At 41.4% G+C, this 17,582-nt stretch overlaps 2 protein-coding genes across 2 annotated transcripts in view; one reads left to right on the plus strand and one right to left on the minus strand.

Annotated features, from left to right (window-relative positions):
• PLCZ1 (phospholipase C zeta 1) overlaps positions 1 to 13,590 on the plus strand; it is a 121,434-nt gene extending 107,844 nt beyond the window's left edge. Inside the window, exons 10-13 of the mRNA XM_048844374.2 lie at positions 2,752 to 2,924; positions 7,451 to 7,583; positions 10,689 to 10,838; positions 13,466 to 13,590. Coding sequence (XP_048700331.2) covers positions 2,752 to 2,924; positions 7,451 to 7,583; positions 10,689 to 10,838; positions 13,466 to 13,548 — 539 coding nt within the window. The 3' untranslated portion in view covers positions 13,549 to 13,590. The remainder of the gene's footprint in view (positions 1 to 2,751; positions 2,925 to 7,450; positions 7,584 to 10,688; positions 10,839 to 13,465) is intronic.
• A 2,362-nt stretch (positions 13,591 to 15,952) lies between these two features.
• PIK3C2G (phosphatidylinositol-4-phosphate 3-kinase catalytic subunit type 2 gamma) overlaps positions 15,953 to 17,582 on the minus strand; it is a 276,099-nt gene continuing 274,469 nt past the window's right edge. Inside the window, exon 32 of the mRNA XM_048827594.2 lies at positions 15,953 to 16,931. Within this exon, the coding sequence (XP_048683551.2) occupies positions 16,779 to 16,931 (153 nt within the window). The 3' untranslated portion in view covers positions 15,953 to 16,778. The remainder of the gene's footprint in view (positions 16,932 to 17,582) is intronic.

The following is a 17,582-nucleotide window of genomic DNA, read 5'->3' on the forward strand; positions in this document are numbered from 1 at the left end:
ACCTCAATCCCTGCATCTGGAGCCCCCCTGCACCCAGACCACCCTCTACTGAACTCCCTGCACTAAAACCCCCACCCTGATGCCCCACCCCCTGCACCACCCTGAGTCCCCACATCCAGACCCCCACACCACAGACTGCCAACTAGCTGCAGCCAGACCCCCACCCCACCAGCACCCTGAGCCCCCCTGCTGAAACCCCCCACACCCAAACCCCTCTGCTGAGCTCCAACAACCTTCACCTAGAAGCCTCTGCAGAGTCTGATTGCCCCTACATCTGGAACCCTCCCAACGAGCCTCTGTGCATCCAAATCCCCCCACACCTACACCCTGCACTGAGCTGCCTGCACCCAGATTGTCCCACAAAGAATCCTCTCACCTCCACACCTGGATCCCCCCACACTGAGCTCCTCCACATCTAGATCCTGCCCCACACCTAGTGCACCCGATACAGAGGGGCAGGGCCCCAGGGTGTTTCTGGGGCAGGCCCAGGCCTTGTGCTGTGTCAGGGTTGGGTGCAGCCTCATCTCTGAGACTGTGTCTGGGGGGCTGCAGGGTGATCTTCCACTTTCGTGCAGCCAGAGGCCTGTGCTCCCCACTGCCATGCTGGAGCCTCTGCATTTATTTATTGACAAATAAAATTTGCAGAATTTTGCAAAATATTGTGCATAGAATTTTTAATTTTGGCGCAGAATGTCCTCAGGAGCATCTCATGGAACACAGAATAAGGCTCTCTTCCTGAATTATTAGCAGTGACTTGTAGTACTTAAAGGCCTCATTTTTTTACCTGCCAGGACAACGAGTAAATACCTTTTTATCATCATGCTGTTTAATACATGTCATATTAGTTCCGTGTGAATTTTCCATGATGAATGTGAACAAGAAACTCCAAGATGCTGGAACGGAGAAAATTTTGTTAAGTGGCTCTAGTGCAGTGTTGGCTTTATCTCATGAATTATAATATCTTGCTAAGAAGTGCGCTGTTTTATTTCCACATTGCAGCTGCAGCAAACAGAAAATGTTCTGAGCTGCTGGGAAAAGGAAAATTGGACAGGTGTGAACTGATAAAAATCAGCATCTTAAGCGCTGAGGAAGTATTTGGGTCACATAGCAATTAAAAAGTGTACACAATCATTTCTCACCATACATAAACATGTTTGCAATGAACATTTTTAATTAAACTTGAAACTTCTTGGTCTTTCCGGCCATCTTGCCAAAAGTGACACCCATTTTTGATTAAATCAGTGCAAGTGCCATGTGTTAGCTCACAGTAACCTGCCTCTTCCCTTTCCACAGTAGAACTTCACTGAGCCAGGGTCCATTTAGAGATGCTGTGCAGAAGTTAGAAAAAAACATGCTGAAGTGTTTCCCAAGGGTTGCATTTGTAAAGTTTCTGGAAAGAACAGTATACAGTGCAATAGCAGAGAACTTGCCCCAAGCCCCCTCCCCTGAGCGACACGGCTGGGACTGGGGCGAGGGAAGCGGAGCGGGCTGCTCCCGGCCCCCCGCTAATCACCTGGGCCACTCTGGGCCTGTGGGGCCTCCAAAAGTGCCCCCCCACAGCTCCTGCCTCCATGACCCTGGGGGGAGGGGGAGCCCTGCCCCTGATCGCCCCCCGAGACCCTCTGCCCCTTATCCAACCCCTCGCCCCCCAGCCCAGCACCCTTAACATGCCGCTCAGAGCAGCGTGTTGGAGACAGACACGCTGATGCGCTGAAGCGCGCAGCCCCGTCTGCCCCGAGCGCTGCTTTACCGCTTTATATCCGAATGTGCGTTATATCGGGGTAGAGGTGTATTTGGAATCTGTCATTGCAATCCCAGTAAGGCAGTCCAAATATTCGTTGGTCAGTTTTCAGAGTAGCAGCCGTGTTAGTCTGTATTCACAAAAAGAAAAGGAGTACTTGTGGCACCTTAGAGGCTAACCAATTTATTTGAGGATAAGCTTTCGTGAGCTACAGCTCACTTCATCGGATGCATAAAGCCCAGGGGCTCAAGACTGGGGCAGAGGGTTGGGGTGCGGGGGTGAGGGCTGCAGGGTGGGGCCAGGGACGAGGGGTTCAGGGTGCAGGAGGGGACTTAAGGCTGCGGCAGAGGGTTGGGATGCGGGGTGTGGGGGTGTGAGGGCTCTGGCTAGGGGTGCAGGCTCTGGGTTGGGGCCGGAGATGAGGCGTTTGGGGTTGCAGGCAGGCTGCCCCAGGACTGGGGCCAGAGGAGTCCCCCCCAGCCCTCTCCCTGCCAGCAGCAGCTAGCTCTGGGGAAGGGACCTCTCTCTCCCACCTGCTGGCAGGCAACATGGAGCTCCAGGGGAAGGGGCCCTCTCTCCCCTCCAGCAGCAGGGAGCTCCAGAGCCGGGGGAGAGGCCCACAGCAGCCCTGCAAGCCCCAACTTGCTCCCTTCCCGAGTTCCCGCCCACCCCCTACCTCTCTCCTCTCCAGGTCCCCGCTGCATGGCCCTTTAGAGCTGCTGCACAGCTATTTATAGCCTGCTGCACGGCCGTGCGGCCATGCAGCTTAGAGGGAACTTAGTGAGCTGCACTTAGGGTCCATGGGAGCTGCCACTGGCTCACAGGCCTTTCAGTGCAGAACAGAGCCTTAGTGAAAAGACAGCAGCGCCCTGCATGTGAAGACAATGGCATCCTGCAGGTGACAGTCTATTATTATTTCATTTTCATATCTGTTTAAACTACAACTAGTGTTAGGTTAATTCTGAAGCGTTGTCATCTGCAGTATTCAGATGACATTATTTTTCTTACAGTGGCCTTAAATTTCCAGACACCTGGACTACAGATGGAACTGCAAAATGGAAAATTTATGGACAACGGTGGTTGTGGCTATCTTCTAAAACCAGAATTCATGAGAGATTCTGCTACACAGTTTAATCCATATAATGTAACAGGAAACCATAATCCAATAACTCTTTCAATAAGGGTAAGAGTGGTTTATTGACAATCTCATTTATAATTTATGGAAATATCTCTCGTTGAATTAGCTGAACTATATTAACTGCCTCTCATAAGTATTTATTACTGGTACCTTTTCTTTTTCTTCAAAAGCTCATTGTGCCTTAAGCTGGTTGGATAACTTAGAACTATAAAGTGCCTTGATATCATTGTGCCAACATAGTATATTCAGTATTGCTTGTATGGTTTCTTAGTTTCATTTCACATCATTTTGCTTAAAGACACTCCTTTCCCTTGATGTTTGAGGAAACAAGTAACTTGTACAAAATGGTGTCTAAAAATATAAATATGGCTTGTACTGAGGTAGATATCTAATTAGCTTATGAGATGTATGAGCTGCAACAGGGTAAAACTATGCTTACATCTTTCGTATACAGTGCTGTTGTTAGACACTAAGGATATAAAAAAAGATTTGCACAGAACTCAACTGGAATTTGGGTGGGTATCATTACTTGCATGACCCTCATAACCTTCCACTCTCTCTACACAGGGTTTCCCTCTCTGCCCCCTTCCCCAACCCTTCTCGTCCCATCACGTTGCATTTTGTTCTAATCATTGCATGGGGGCGGGGGAGGGCAATGGACTGCCTCATATTTTTTAGGCACTCCCTCAAGCAGGGTTTTATGGCAGCTGTCCAGTGTGGGACAGTCCACTACTATGTCCTTTCTGATATAGGAGGGGCCCATACCAAATATGAGGAGCCCTATAATCCTTAGTGCACAGTTACTTGGGAAACCCCTGAAGTTTTCTTACTGGCTGATTGCAGGAAAACCTCATCATCTTTTGGCATATTTTATACAGTAAAGATAATGAGGTTTTTCTGCATTCAGCTCAGTTGTGTGGTACCTGACAGCACGGTGTATTCCTAATCTTTATACCCTATGATGAATGCTTTTTGTCCCAACCCCAAAATCCAGATGACTTTCTATGGCTTGGGTGGGGTAAAACTGGCTTATACTGGGTGCCACATCTGACGATCATGGTGGTAGAATTGGGAAGTGACCACCCTGGCATCTCCTGGAGACCTGAGAGAAGATAGGCAGACCAGCAACCCCTCTGAAGACACAAAATGGAAAGCCAAGTGGCAGGCCTAAACCTTAGGAGTGAGATGGAGAATTTTGCTAGGCTGTTCAGATTCTCTGGAGTAACCTGAAGGGTTTGGTCCGCTGCCAACCGCTACAAATAGACAATATGCGGCCAACATTGTCTACATTTATATTAAGGAGTCTGGGTCTTCCTTCAACTATAATTTATAAACTTATACTGAGCTAAAAACTGGTGAAGTAAAAGAGCAAACGTGGTTAATCTCAGTTACATGATTGTCCGTGTTATATCTGGTAAAGGAAAACGTGTACGGTCACAATGGGAGCAGGATCAAGCTCTATAAGCTCTAATTTGTCATTTTTCTTCATTAAATATTAGGCATAGCATATATACTATGATATAATTAATTTGGTAAAAGACAGAATTGTAAAAATTTGGATGGCATCCTCTGTGCTTTACTGTCATACAAACCCTGGTTTAGTTTTAAAAAGCCCTTACAATGGATCTTATTTAAAAAAAAAAAATTCTCCTTTTCATCTCCAAAAAGAAAAGTTCCAAATTCTCTATCATTAGAAAACTAGTTTCACAATGAAATGTTATTGCTGATCATACTGTATACCACTTATTTAAATGCTATTTAATTAGCATAGAATTAATGTATAATTATTGTTTCATTGCTGTCAGTGAAATAAATTGCAGGAATAAGACATTAATTAAATAGGGATTGTATAAGGATTACACAATGTGTGTGCCTTGTTCAGCACATCATACTACCCTAATAGTGAGCACACGGATTACATGATGGACGTGATTTAATGTTTTCAAGCTCTCATGCATATACATCAATTATATTATTCATTATTTATATAGAGCTGTAAGAGATGAGGAGAAAACCCAGCTTGTGGTTTAGGGGTTAATTAGGATTAGTAACAAAAATGAAGTGATTGTGTACAGAAGAGAGAGAGAGTGTGCGAGCAGAATTTTAGGTTAACAGAGTTGAAGAATGTGCAGGCTAGGTAGCGGGAAGGCCAAGGCAGCAATGACATTTCAGGGACTGATGGAATGGAGGCCTCAGAACATAAGAGTAATGATGTTAAAGGGAGGGGGATCAGGCAACATGGAAGGACAGGAGAGATGGTGGTTAGAGAAAGAAAATTCAGAGACAAGCGTCAAAGAGAAAACAGTTCACAATAAAGAAGAGAATGAATTAATTACCAGGCTCATGAATGGGGGAAACTAGTTTGCTATTTGTACAGGACACAAGCAAGGGGAAGGCAAAACAACTAAAGAAACGATGTCCCCTTTAAGAAGGTGTTTCTCAAGTGTTTCATTAGCCAAGAGTGAAGCTGAACGCAGGTTAATTTGAACAGGTGGAACTTTGCTAAACCCTGCGCATTGCTCTGTCCATGTGGCTGAGTTGCTTCCACCCTAACTCCCTGCATTCCTTGTTTTCCTGGTGTCCCTTCCATAACTTGCCTTGTAGGGAACATGGATCCTCTGATGCCAGTTCAGCTGATCATGGCACATGAGGGAAGGAGCAGTCTTAACAAAGTTCATAAGGGCTTTACCTTAGGGCCCTGGTTCAGAGCTCCTGAACTTAGAATAATCAAATGAAGTTGGTCAGGCTAGTCCTCTGGAGCTGGAAAGTAGGGTGACCACCTTTGCTGGATAGAAATAAGGGACAACAACATGAACGATAATGCCTCTTTATTTTAAGGGACATTTTAGGGACACCATTTTCTGTAGCATATCATGTATTTTTCTCTCAAGTGTACATTTCTACTCTCCTCAAGTCTACAGTGAAATTATCAGAAGCTTCAAGCTAATGTTTAAAATGGTGCTTATTATTAAGGCTTCAATTAAGTCATGGGTATTTTTAGTACAAGTCATGTATAGGTCATGGCCAATAAACAAAAATTCACAGTCCATGACCTGTCCATGATTTGTACTATAAATACCCTTGACTAAATCTTAGCTTGGGCAAGGACTAGTGGCACCAGCTGCTGGGGGCTACCGAGGCCAGTGGCAAGATTACAAGATTACAATCACCATCAACAAGATTAGGCTTGAAATTAGAGAAAGGTTTCTAACCACCAGAGGAGTGAAGTTCTGGAACAGCCTTACAAGAGGAGTAGTGGGGGTAAAAAACCCTAAGTTGTTTCAAGACTGAACTGGATAAGTTTATGGATGGGATGTTATGATGAGGTTGCCTACAATAGTATATGGCTCATCTGTGACTGCTATTAGCAAATATCTCCAGTGGCTGGATATGAGATGCTAGATGGGGAGGGTTCTGAATTTCTACAGCAAAGTCTTTCCCAGGTGTCTGGCTGGTGGGTCTCACCCATATGCTCAAGGTCTGATTGCCATATTTGTGGTTGGGAAGGATGGTTCCCCCAGGTCAGACAGGCAGAGGCCCTGGGATTCTTTTTTCAGTCCTCTGAACAGGGCCGGCTCCAGGCACCAGCGTTCCAAGCAGGTTATGGGGCGGCAATCCGCAAGGGGCAGCAGTCCGTGTGCCGTTAGGGTGTTTCCGCGGTGGCAGCCTCTCTCTTCAGCCATCCGTGGCGGTAAATCGGCGGCGGCGGCAATTCGGCGCGGCAACAATGGTAGAGCCGGCCCTGCCTCTGAAGCATGGAGCACGAGTCATTTTCTGATTTGAACTAGAATAAATGGTGGATTCTCTGTAACTTGAAGTCTTTAAATCATTATTTGAGGACTCCAACAACTCAGCCAGAGGTTATGGGTCTATTACAGGGGTTGGTGAGTGAGATTCTGTAGCCTGTGATATGCAGGAGTTCAGACTTGATGATCGTGATGGTCACTTCTGGCTTTAAAGTCTATGAGTCTATAATGAACAGTAGGGACCTGGTGTCTCAAAGCAGACAAAACACACAGAGGTTACTAACACTTCATTGCAGAGGCGAAGGAACTGAAGTGGTTAGGGGCTACTCTCCCTTAGAGGCTGATGTCACTAGGGGACACTTGTGCAGCCCCAATGGACACATCCTGGGTAGTGGTTCCATGAATTTGATGACAGGAAGTGGGAAACCCACAAGAGGGAATTCACATGGGCCTTCCTTCGTTAATTAAACAGCAACTTTCTGTAGCTAGTGATTGAATAAAATCTCCTTAAAGTGGTCATACTCTGGTAAAAACCAAGAGACAGAAGCATGTTCTTTTCCAAAATTATTATTTAGCTGCAAAGGTTTTAAGATAATTAAACTGAGAATCACATTAGCCGGAGATAGAATTACGTTTGAAGCACGGTAGTCTCAATTACATTTCAGTTGGTATATACTCTTTGGAAAAGTTTCTTATGTAGCTTCAACTTTATATGCTAGACTGCACTGAGCAATTGTTGAATGTACAGTTTAATGTTAAAATTGCTATAATAAATTACATTTTCAAGCCCAAGTGAGGTCTTATGTATCGTTTTCATTTATGCAGCTTATTAGTGGTTATCAGTTACCACCTAGTAACCTCTCCAGGACCAATAAAGCTGATCCTTTAGTCCAGATAGAAATTCATGGTGTGCCAGAAGATCAAGTAAAACAACAGACTTGTGTCATAAAAAGCAATGGTAAGTAGAACATAGTCTTTTCACTGTACATGATTTCAATACTGTTTCACACAGAATAACTTAATATCAGATAGAAGGTGTTTCTCCAGTAATTTACTCCATAGCAAAAAGCTGTGCTGCATAGATTAATAGCAAAAGTGGGCACTAGGTGTAAAGACTGATCAACAAAAACAACCGCATAACAAGCTGTGTTCCAACAAGATTAGTCTGAAGACAGTAAACTAAAGCTGAAGAATTTGAAACTAGATTTTTTTCATTTTTTAAAAAAAAACGTTCTTTGTTACCATCATGCTTGTATGAAAAATGATGGATTGTCCGTCATAGAGACTGAAAGCATTTGTTTACATATACAACAGGTAAAACATGGGCAGCTTCCCTTGCCCTCTCTCACCATTGTGCCTCAACCTGACCTGACATGGAGGGACCACCTCAACCCATGAGAGTAGTTCCTCAATGCAGGCAGGCATTGAATCAAGGTAAGCAGCACTGGTACAGGACTGCATTAGATGACCAACCTGGCAATTCAGACTCTATATTCAGAGGCCAGTGCCTATCAGTTCCTTGGTGCATATCACAGCAACGCTTGGGAGCTCAATAGGGGTCGGATCAGCAAGGAGTGTCACCACAAAACCCAGTGTCAGTGTGCTGCAGACATCATCTGGCAAAGCTTATGCAACCTTGTCTTGGTGCAGAAATGGTCCTTGTTGATCAGCACAAGGCAGGTGCCATCAAGGTAGACCTGAAAACCAGGGTTTGTTCGTTTACTACAGGTCCTTTGTTAGAAGCAGCATCCATTCTTCATGCACCATAACACTGGGATGTTAAAGCACATTAATATGTGATGTTGGTGCAGAACGTTCTAACAAAGCTGGACCTTATCTACTCTTCTTAATCTATTGTGGTATGCTCTGTGTTGAATATCAGTGAAGAACTTTTTTCTGGGAGCCACTGATTCTTTCGACTCTAGAGTGAAGTGAGTAGCTTCAATGCATTGTTGTTTTAAGAGGTAATCAGAATGGCTCCTTAAAGCCTTGAACCATGCAAGACAAAGTTTTAGTACGGTAGTCTTTTGACACAGATGTTCCCCATAGAATTAGATTGCTGAAACTCAGAAGGCTTTAAGCCAGGTAAAGATCAATGCCTCAATGTCTCATGGGTAAAGCAGCATGCTACTGCTTATAGGATATCCCCCCTTTCAGCATACGAATCAACACTCTGAAGGCATGTGGCTCTTCAGAGTAGGAACCCAGTCAAATTATCTCTTCAGAGAAGCTGAATTACAGGACATGATTTTACCATTTTTTACCCTTCAGCCAGTACACTTCTTTCTCTCCTCTTTCCCTCCCTTTCTCCCCACTCCTGTGAAAAATCTTTCTGGCTCATTACAGAGAGGTAGCAAAGACAGCCTCTGACATTTCTGGTTTGTTTTTCCATCAACCTTAGTTGATTTCTCTTTCATACCAACCACCTCTTTCAACTGAGAAGACAAAGTGAGCAAACCTGTGTCAAAGGATAAGAAAAGGAAAGACCAAAAGTCCACCTTCACCATCTGTGGTGAAATATCAGATCAGATTCAGGTCACCTTGGCAGGATCACCCTGGTTTTCTTGGGACAATTCATCAATTGGTGTAGATCAGCGCAACTCCATTGACCATCTTCCATCCTGGCCTGTCTCTACAGCATGTCTGTGTTTGTGTGCATGTGTTCTGATGCAGATGAAAAAGTTTGAAGGATTAAGTGGGGGAGCCAAAATGAATCCACAGGAGACCCAGGACATATATGAATTAGTGTTTCCTTTTTATTACCCCTAGCACTTCAGTTTTTCAGACACCTTGCCTCCTCTTCCACTGTTGTGTATGATACCAAAGAAAATAAGTCAAGATCAGTGATAGTCATGCTCATTGCTCTGGCCTGGCTCAGTAGACCATGGTATCATGATAAGCGGAGACCATTCAGAGAGTGAAAAATTCTTTTTTCTTTCATAAAAGATATTCTGTCACAAAGACAATTTCTTTATCTAAGCCTCGGTCAGCTTGAGCAGAATATCATGTTAAGGAAGCATGGAATTTCCTAGGTGGTCAAGAAAGTCCTTCCCTCCTCCATTAAGAAAAGAACCTTCATCACATACTACGAGGTATTGGTGGTCTTTACTGATTAGTGGATGGATAAAGGCATTTATGTGAAAGAATCATCAATCCATTCCATCCTTAACTTAGGAAGGTTTCAGTAAGAGCCATTCCCTTAACTGCTTGAGGGTCCAAGTGCCATTTTGGGGGAAATAATTTCTCATTTTCTTCAAGCATTCTCCTACCTGTGTCATTGCAGGTCCTCTCCCTTGGTGTCTCAGTCTAAAGGTTCTCTGTGGTCCCCTTTCTTTTGAACCTCTGCATTTCATTTCCCTTTACCTCTTTTTTTTTAGAAGGCAGCTTTCTTAGTAACCATATGTAAGAATGGTGGGGTAAATGACCACTTTAATTTCTGTTTCTCCCTATAAACAAGGCGGTCCTCATTCTATGCTCCTGTTTATCTGCTTTCTACCTTAGTTTATCTTGCATCTGCCTCAATCCCAAAGCAGTAAAAGAGGCATGCTGGCACAATCTTGAGATTTCCAGGTCTATAACAAATTTTATTTGACCACAACCTCTGCATCAGTCATAATCCCTTTTTGTTCTCTTCAAAAAGAGTTGCTCAGTCTTGTGGTTTGAATTACTCAGTGTGTAGGTAATGCATGACAAATGTTTATAAAGTGCCTAGTTCTGTCATGTTTAAAGCTCACTCCACTTGTAGAGAGGGGCTTATCTATGCTGACTGAAGAGTGCAAAAAATGAGAACTACTTTTTGGTCATCTTTACTCCTAAATCCACATAAAAGTTCTGAGCCTGCACTAGTGCAGTCAGTAGGAGTTTTGTTACTGAGTTAAACGGGCACAGAGTCAGGCACAAAAGGAGGTGCTGCACTGTCCTCACTTGTAGAAAGCATAGCTCATAAATTAATTACCAGGAAAGGAGTTCTCATTATTTTTCAATCCATTGATGTGTTTGTTCAGAATGCTGTTTGTATTACAATTGTTTTCTCTCTCTCTCTCTCTCTGCACCCCCACCCCAGCTTTGTGCCCTAGGTGGAATGCAACTTTTACTTTTAATGTTCAAGTTCCAGAACTGGCATTAGTACGCTTCGTTGTGGAAGATCAGATATCGCTAGCTGCAAATGAGTTCCTGGGCCAATACACTTTACCACTGCTGTGCATGAATAAAGGTAGTACTTCCTCCAAAAGCAAACTACATACCACCGAGTAAAAATCTACAAAAGCATAAGCTTTTACTATTAGCCTGTTGTTCTCTTTAGGTTTATTACACACCATAAACTTTGTAATAGGTGCAACAGATGCAGAGTGGCATTCATCACATTTTTGGGTCATTGTTAGCTATGATGATTAGATTCTATGTGACTGCCAACCTACAGTACTGAAGGAAATATTACTTATTGGTAGCTGTATTTATTGCAGTATTACTCCACTCACATTGTAAACAGAATCCATTCAGAGAGTATTATAGCTCCAGCTGTTAGGAAGCAAGAGGGTGAAAAAAACAGTCAGTCAAGACCAGTATAAAGGCACCAGATTGCCCATGTTTTATTCAGTCCAGAACCTGAAAAAACAAAAGAGAGGTAGGCAATAAAGATAAAGAATCAAGTGAGCTCTTTCTGCAATTTTTTGACAATGCACAAAGATGGAAATAAAATGGGGGAAATAAAAAAAGCGTAATAACTGATAATTTCCCCTTGTTTTACTAGTACCTCTCCTTGATTCCTATCCGATGAACAGAATTCAAATGAATAGCTGATGTAGACGCCACTATGCCAGGAGGAGGGTGGCTTACTCTAAACTGGCTGCTTACTGTATTTGATTTTCAAAATAACTTCTGACAAGCACACAGAACCAACTTGTACTGGTGAATAAAGGTGTATAGATTCACCTACTGCCCTTCGCTTCCCTACAGATGTCATCCTCCAGTGTCTCAATACTCTCTTGAAGATGCAGTAATCCCTCTTGTTAAATGATCTTTGAGGAACATAGGAAGGAGCTATAGGGCCTTTGAGAACCCAGCTTAATACAGTCTCCTAGCCGAACAGATATAATTGTTTACGGGATTTAAACTTTCCGTGGCTATAAAAACCTCACAGAGAACTTCTAGTTGCCAGAAATCCTTCTACTGGAACAGATAAAATGTCAGCATAGCTTTAAACATGAAGAACATAGAGTCATTTTCTTGGTAGCAGACAGAGTTCAGGGCAAAAGTAGGCAATTCAATATGCTCATTAACTTTATTCGTTTACATGTGGAGCCTGCCCAGTTCCATGACATCTGGGAAAAAATCAACATAAACAGAAAAGTGAACAAAACAGAAAAGACCGTGCTTTACATCACCATTAAACTTGGCCAAAACAATAAGCCTTGCAGTTCTCTCTGAAGGATAAGCTTGAGCTTTGAGAGTAAGTTCTGAAGTTAGGGACAATTCATATCTCAAGATTATCAGGTGATCTCAGCCCTCTTTTTGGAAAAGAGAGAAAGCGGTAAAAGTGCTTTAGTTACTCAAGAACCGAGGATCCATTTTCAAAAGTGACTTAGGCACTTCTGAGTCTAAGGGCTAGTCTACACTACCGAACTACTTTGGCACAGCTGCACCTATGCAGCTGTGCTGTTGTAGTGCGTCTGGTGAAGACACGCTATGCCAATGGGAGAGTGCTTTCCTGTCAGCATAATTATTCCACCTCTCCCATAGACATAGCATGGTGTGGATACTGCTTTAAGTCAATGTATCTTGCATCATTCAGAGTGGGGGGCTTTTCACACCCCTGAGCAACATAAGTTACATTGACATAAGCAGCAGTGTAGACAAGCCCTAAATCATAGGACTTTTGAAATTGTGACTTAGGCACTCTTAAAAATGTTACCTGGAATGTGTAAGGCTGAAAAACACTGAGCTGGTAGTGGGCTACTTGTTGCTTTTATATCAGTCCTAACAGCTCTCCTCTCCTCCCCCCACTTTCTTCCTCCTGGGTAGTAAGTTATAAAGATGTTTATTGATTCTTTTCATGGGCTGGGAAAAAAGGAGATATGAGCAAAACAGACATTGTTATTACAGAATACTTACCATTCTACTAGCTAAATCTGCACACCTATTTCTTTGTCTCTCTCTCTCTTCTGTTTGAATGTACATATTATTCTGCGAAACTGCAAGAAACCAGTTCTAAATTTGCTTTGTGTATAGAAAATGCAGTCAAATAAACATTGGAGCTTAGACAGGGTTGTCAAACAACATTCTTTGTAGAAATTTCCAGATTGCCCAAAAGCCCAAGGGTTTAAGTGGCCAGGGAAGGTAGGAAACCTTCTTCTGCCTCCCACCTCTCTTTTGTTAGCTCACTACCATTGCAGCATAGTTTCTTTTACAAGAACATTGTCACTCTTCCTTCACCGGTTAATCAACAGGAGGTGTCCTAAACGCAATATGTACAGCATAGACTTCTGGATACCAAGAGTATCCTTTCTAAATCCTTGCCAGTCCTGTAGCAGAAGTCTGCAGGATAGTGTAAATCACAACTTATGTATCAGTGGAGGCTTCGACGCTATACTAACATTATCTGTGTTTATCACCACTGAATGCTAGGAGAATTAAAATGCTAGAAATGTTAGAGAACTACTGTAGTAATGGGTGTTCCTCTATGGATCATTTTGGTTTACTTTAATTAAAGGGTTTATTTAGATAACTATAAATTATGCTTCATTTGTACACTAAATACAGCCACTTCTGTTTCATCACTTAACCCACCATCAATTCTACTTTTGTATTCAATAAATTAATTTACTGTTATTACATTTACAGGTTATCGTCATGTTCCTCTGTTTTCCAAACTTGGTGACAGACTTGATCCTGCATCACTCTTTGTGTATATTTGGTACTATTAATGATGACATTAGCAGTACTCCTGAACTGGCATATTCCTCAATAAAGCAACCATCATGTAGCTTGCAAACAACAGTTTAGTGTGTGGCCTGATTTTCAGAGGTGCTGAGCACCTGCAATTTCCACTGAAATCAGTGGAAATATTTGTGTGGCTAAATGCTATTTAACATGTATAAAGGCTGTAGAATTGGGCCCTGAAGTAATTTAGAAGAAATCATACATGGTTGACTTTTGCAGTATGTTTTCTTGAATCCAGTCAATATTTTAAGACATGGTTATTTGCAACTAATAGCAAAATAGTAATGAATTATTAAATAATAAGGAAGTAGCATTTTGATATTTATGGTCTAAGACTTCCAAAGGCACCAAAATTATGGGCAAAATTGAGTGGGCTTTTTCATTTGTATTGAGAAACTTTTTCCTACTGTATATTAATCTGTTCAAGAAAAAAGAAAAACAGGAAACATACATGCCCATACACACAATTATAACATAATTTACCCTTTAAATCCATAATGAGTCAATTTCTGATTGAGCTGTAGCTCATCAATGCCCATTGTAAAAATGATAAAAGTTCAAGAGTGGTAACCTGGACAATATTCAATTTTGCTGATACCAGGATCTCAAAACACTAACCGCCTGCCAGATACTGCTGTCTGCACCTTCCCTGTCAGCATAGCCCTTGCCCTCCCATCAAGAGACAGTGTTCTCCCACCTTTCTTATAAATTGCTATTGTGCAATGAGCTCCACGTGCACACAGGGATCTACATGTACAGAATTCATTGCAGGTTTCGGGTCCAAGCCTCAATAACTTACCAAGCTGTATTATGATGGCACATTTCTTACTTAAGATACTGAGATCAATGCTTATCTTTATAGTTTGATTTTATTTTTATTGTCATTTTAAATGTTATTTGTATTAATATATCCCCTATGCACAAAATGTGTCTCTCTCGAATATGGAAAATTATACTCTCCTGTACATACCACAGGCAAAGATTTGAAAATGTTACAGGAAATAACACTACTGGAAAACTGCCAACATTTATTTACATTAAAAGCAAACTAAAGAAAACTGAGAAGAATCTGAAATCAATACTGAACTTTAGGGTCAGGTAATTTGATAACTAAAAGCTGGATATGATGTGTCTTCTGCATTTTTTGAGAGGGAAGTCACTTGCGCCTTTATCTTAGAATACCTATAATCTAAAATTTTGGCCTTGTCGTTCCTTGTACTGTTTATATTTGTATCATAGACAATATCTTTTTCATAGGGTAAAAATTTTATGGTTTTCTTCAGCACTGAGTAGGCATGTTCATGTTTTTACTCAAGCAGGTTCTCAATCCTCACTGAGAAGTTTAATTTCCCCGGGCAATATAGTGGCTCTGTTCCAAGAGCTGACATAACCAATCTGTTTGCAGCCGAGAAGAATGCAGGTTTGTTGGATTCATGATATTCTTAAATGACACTCACACCGCAACTTCAACAGGTTTATATATCATAAGCTGCTTAAGCCTGATTTGTGTGTCTTAAAACTATTGTGCTTTGGGTGGAAAAAAGGAATCCCCTACAGCTTTGGGCATTATTCCCACTGCCAGCCACTTTTTCAACTTGCAGGATAAATCTTGTTATCATATTAATGTTTACCTTGGATCACATCATGAATCAGTACTTTTTCTTTTTACTACCCTGTGACCCTGATTCTGGGAAGACATATGTAAGTGCCTAACTTTATGCACATGGGGCTCATGTGTGCAACTGATGTTAATGGAATTCAGTGAGTCTAATGGGAAGTAAAAAGCGTGCTTACGTGTTTCACTGGATTTGGGCAAAAGCACCTTCAAGGACTGAGTTCATGAACCAGTCCCACTGAACTCAATGGGATACTCACGTGCAGGAAGTTAAGCATATGTATAAGGCTTTACAGGACTGGAGCCTGTGTATGTATTGTCTAGTTCCCAAACGCAGCATGAACATGCAATGGGGTAACACTAATGAACAAGGTTTCAGAGTAACAGCCGTGTTAGTCTGTATTCGCAAAAAGAAAAGGAGTACTTGTGGCACCTTAGAGACTAACCAATTTATTTGAGCATAAGCTTTCGTATCCGATGAAGTGAGCTGTAGCTCACAAAAGCTTATGCTCAAATAAATTGGTTAGTCTCTAAGGTGCCACAAGTACTCCTTTTCTTCTTTACTAATGAACAAAGATTTCTTATAATATGATTTTACTTAATTTAACCTTTCAGCAGAGTAACTATTTATTGTATGTCCCCTTTACTTACTGTGTGATGGTTCTAATACATTGGTCATTTACATGGGATTTTTGGAAATGTTTAAAAGTCTATGGGGATCGTTGGATATAAATATTTTTCAAACTCTAATTTATAACATTTATCTATTATCAGATATTTTGCCAGAATTTATTTATTTCCAAATATTTTCCCAGAATAAACCCAGTGAGATGAAACATCTTTCCCCAGGTCTGAAAGTTACAAAGTCACATGTTACATCAGCAAGTTAAAACTTAAAAATATAAGGTATACGCTAAAACTAAAGGACAGTATAGTTTTAAATTCTTTTAAATGTTCAGATTTTAAATTCTGCACATATAGTTACACTTTAAATGTGAAATGAGCAAGAAGTTTTAAATACAAACTGGCTGTCATTCTACTATGATCTCTCAGGTGAACGTGCTATCATACTAACTGGGCCATATTTAAAACTGATATAACTACACAGACATCAAGTAGAGTGAATTCACCCCAATAAGCTCATTCTTGGTCTGATCCAAAGCCCACTAAAGTCAGTGGGAGATTACCATTGACTTAAATGGGCTTTGGCTAAGGCTCCAGCATCACAGGTTTAGGGATACATAAAACACATCTAGCTGTATACAAATAATAGTGATCAGCAGGAACAAATATCTTGCTTGTTGCCATAAGAAATGTTATCCAAGATAATTGAAATTGCATGCTGCAAGCCTTTTTACACCCAGGCTAATGGGAACTTGTTGCAGGTAAAGGTAGTAATTCTGTGAAGATAGCTAAATGGCAATGGATCATGAAAAAGAGAGAATTTCCGTGTGATTAGTAGTTCAATGTATATATGGTTAGTGGTTTACTGCATATTATATTCTCAAAGGCAAATATTTCGGCTAATGTGCCAAAATGGCCCATGAGAAAAGAGAAAGAGAAATAATGAATGAATATTTCAGTTATCTAAGGCAATGTTCAAATTATACTGTTCCCCAATGGGTACCACTTTTCTTCATTTAATGGGACACTGTTCAGTTGAATGTTGATAGCTCCCACAAATGTTCCTTTGCTTTTCACAATAAGCTGTAACACACGTCCTTGGAGCTCGGTGACTGCGTCATATACTACCTGCAATCATATATGGGAAAGCAGATAAAGTATAAGAAAACTGAATATTTTTGATACCAAAAGCACTTATTTTTTTTTGCGTCACTTATACCTAAAGATTACTACTAATGCTTAAAGTAACTGACAAACTGCCAGCAAGAGTCTCAAGTTCCAAGCCATGACCCATGCTCAAGTCAATGGAATTACACCAAGAACAAATTTAGCCTTATGTATTCAAAATAAAAAAAGCTTCTGCTGACTTAGGCTAGTAAAGTTTAAAGACTGAGCATTTGCAAGGAAGTTTAAAACCAGTGTTTTAACTCCACCATGAATTCAACTAGTAAAATTAATAACTATGCAAATTACTAAGTATTAGGTACATTTAGAATGCCCTCTAGCTTTTAAAAGGTTTGTTCTTCATGTGTTGCTCAGTTTGACATCAGAACACGGGGTTCCTCTATTTAATAGCTGGTTCATTAATCTCCTATCTCTGTTCACCGTTGAAATATTTTATCTTACCATATATACAGTTTACCATTCCACTACCTCCAGTGTCACCGTTCTTTCACACCACATAGCAAAATATCCAGCAGTTCTGAATAGGAGACCAGTGAAGAAAGGATTGTTTGGGAGGTGACTGGAGAGAAAACTCCATTGTAAGGTGGAGGGAGA

The sequence above is a fragment of the Caretta caretta genome, chromosome 1, assembly GCF_965140235.1.
Source record: "Caretta caretta isolate rCarCar2 chromosome 1, rCarCar1.hap1, whole genome shotgun sequence".
Lineage (NCBI taxonomy): Eukaryota > Metazoa > Chordata > Testudines > Cheloniidae > Caretta > Caretta caretta.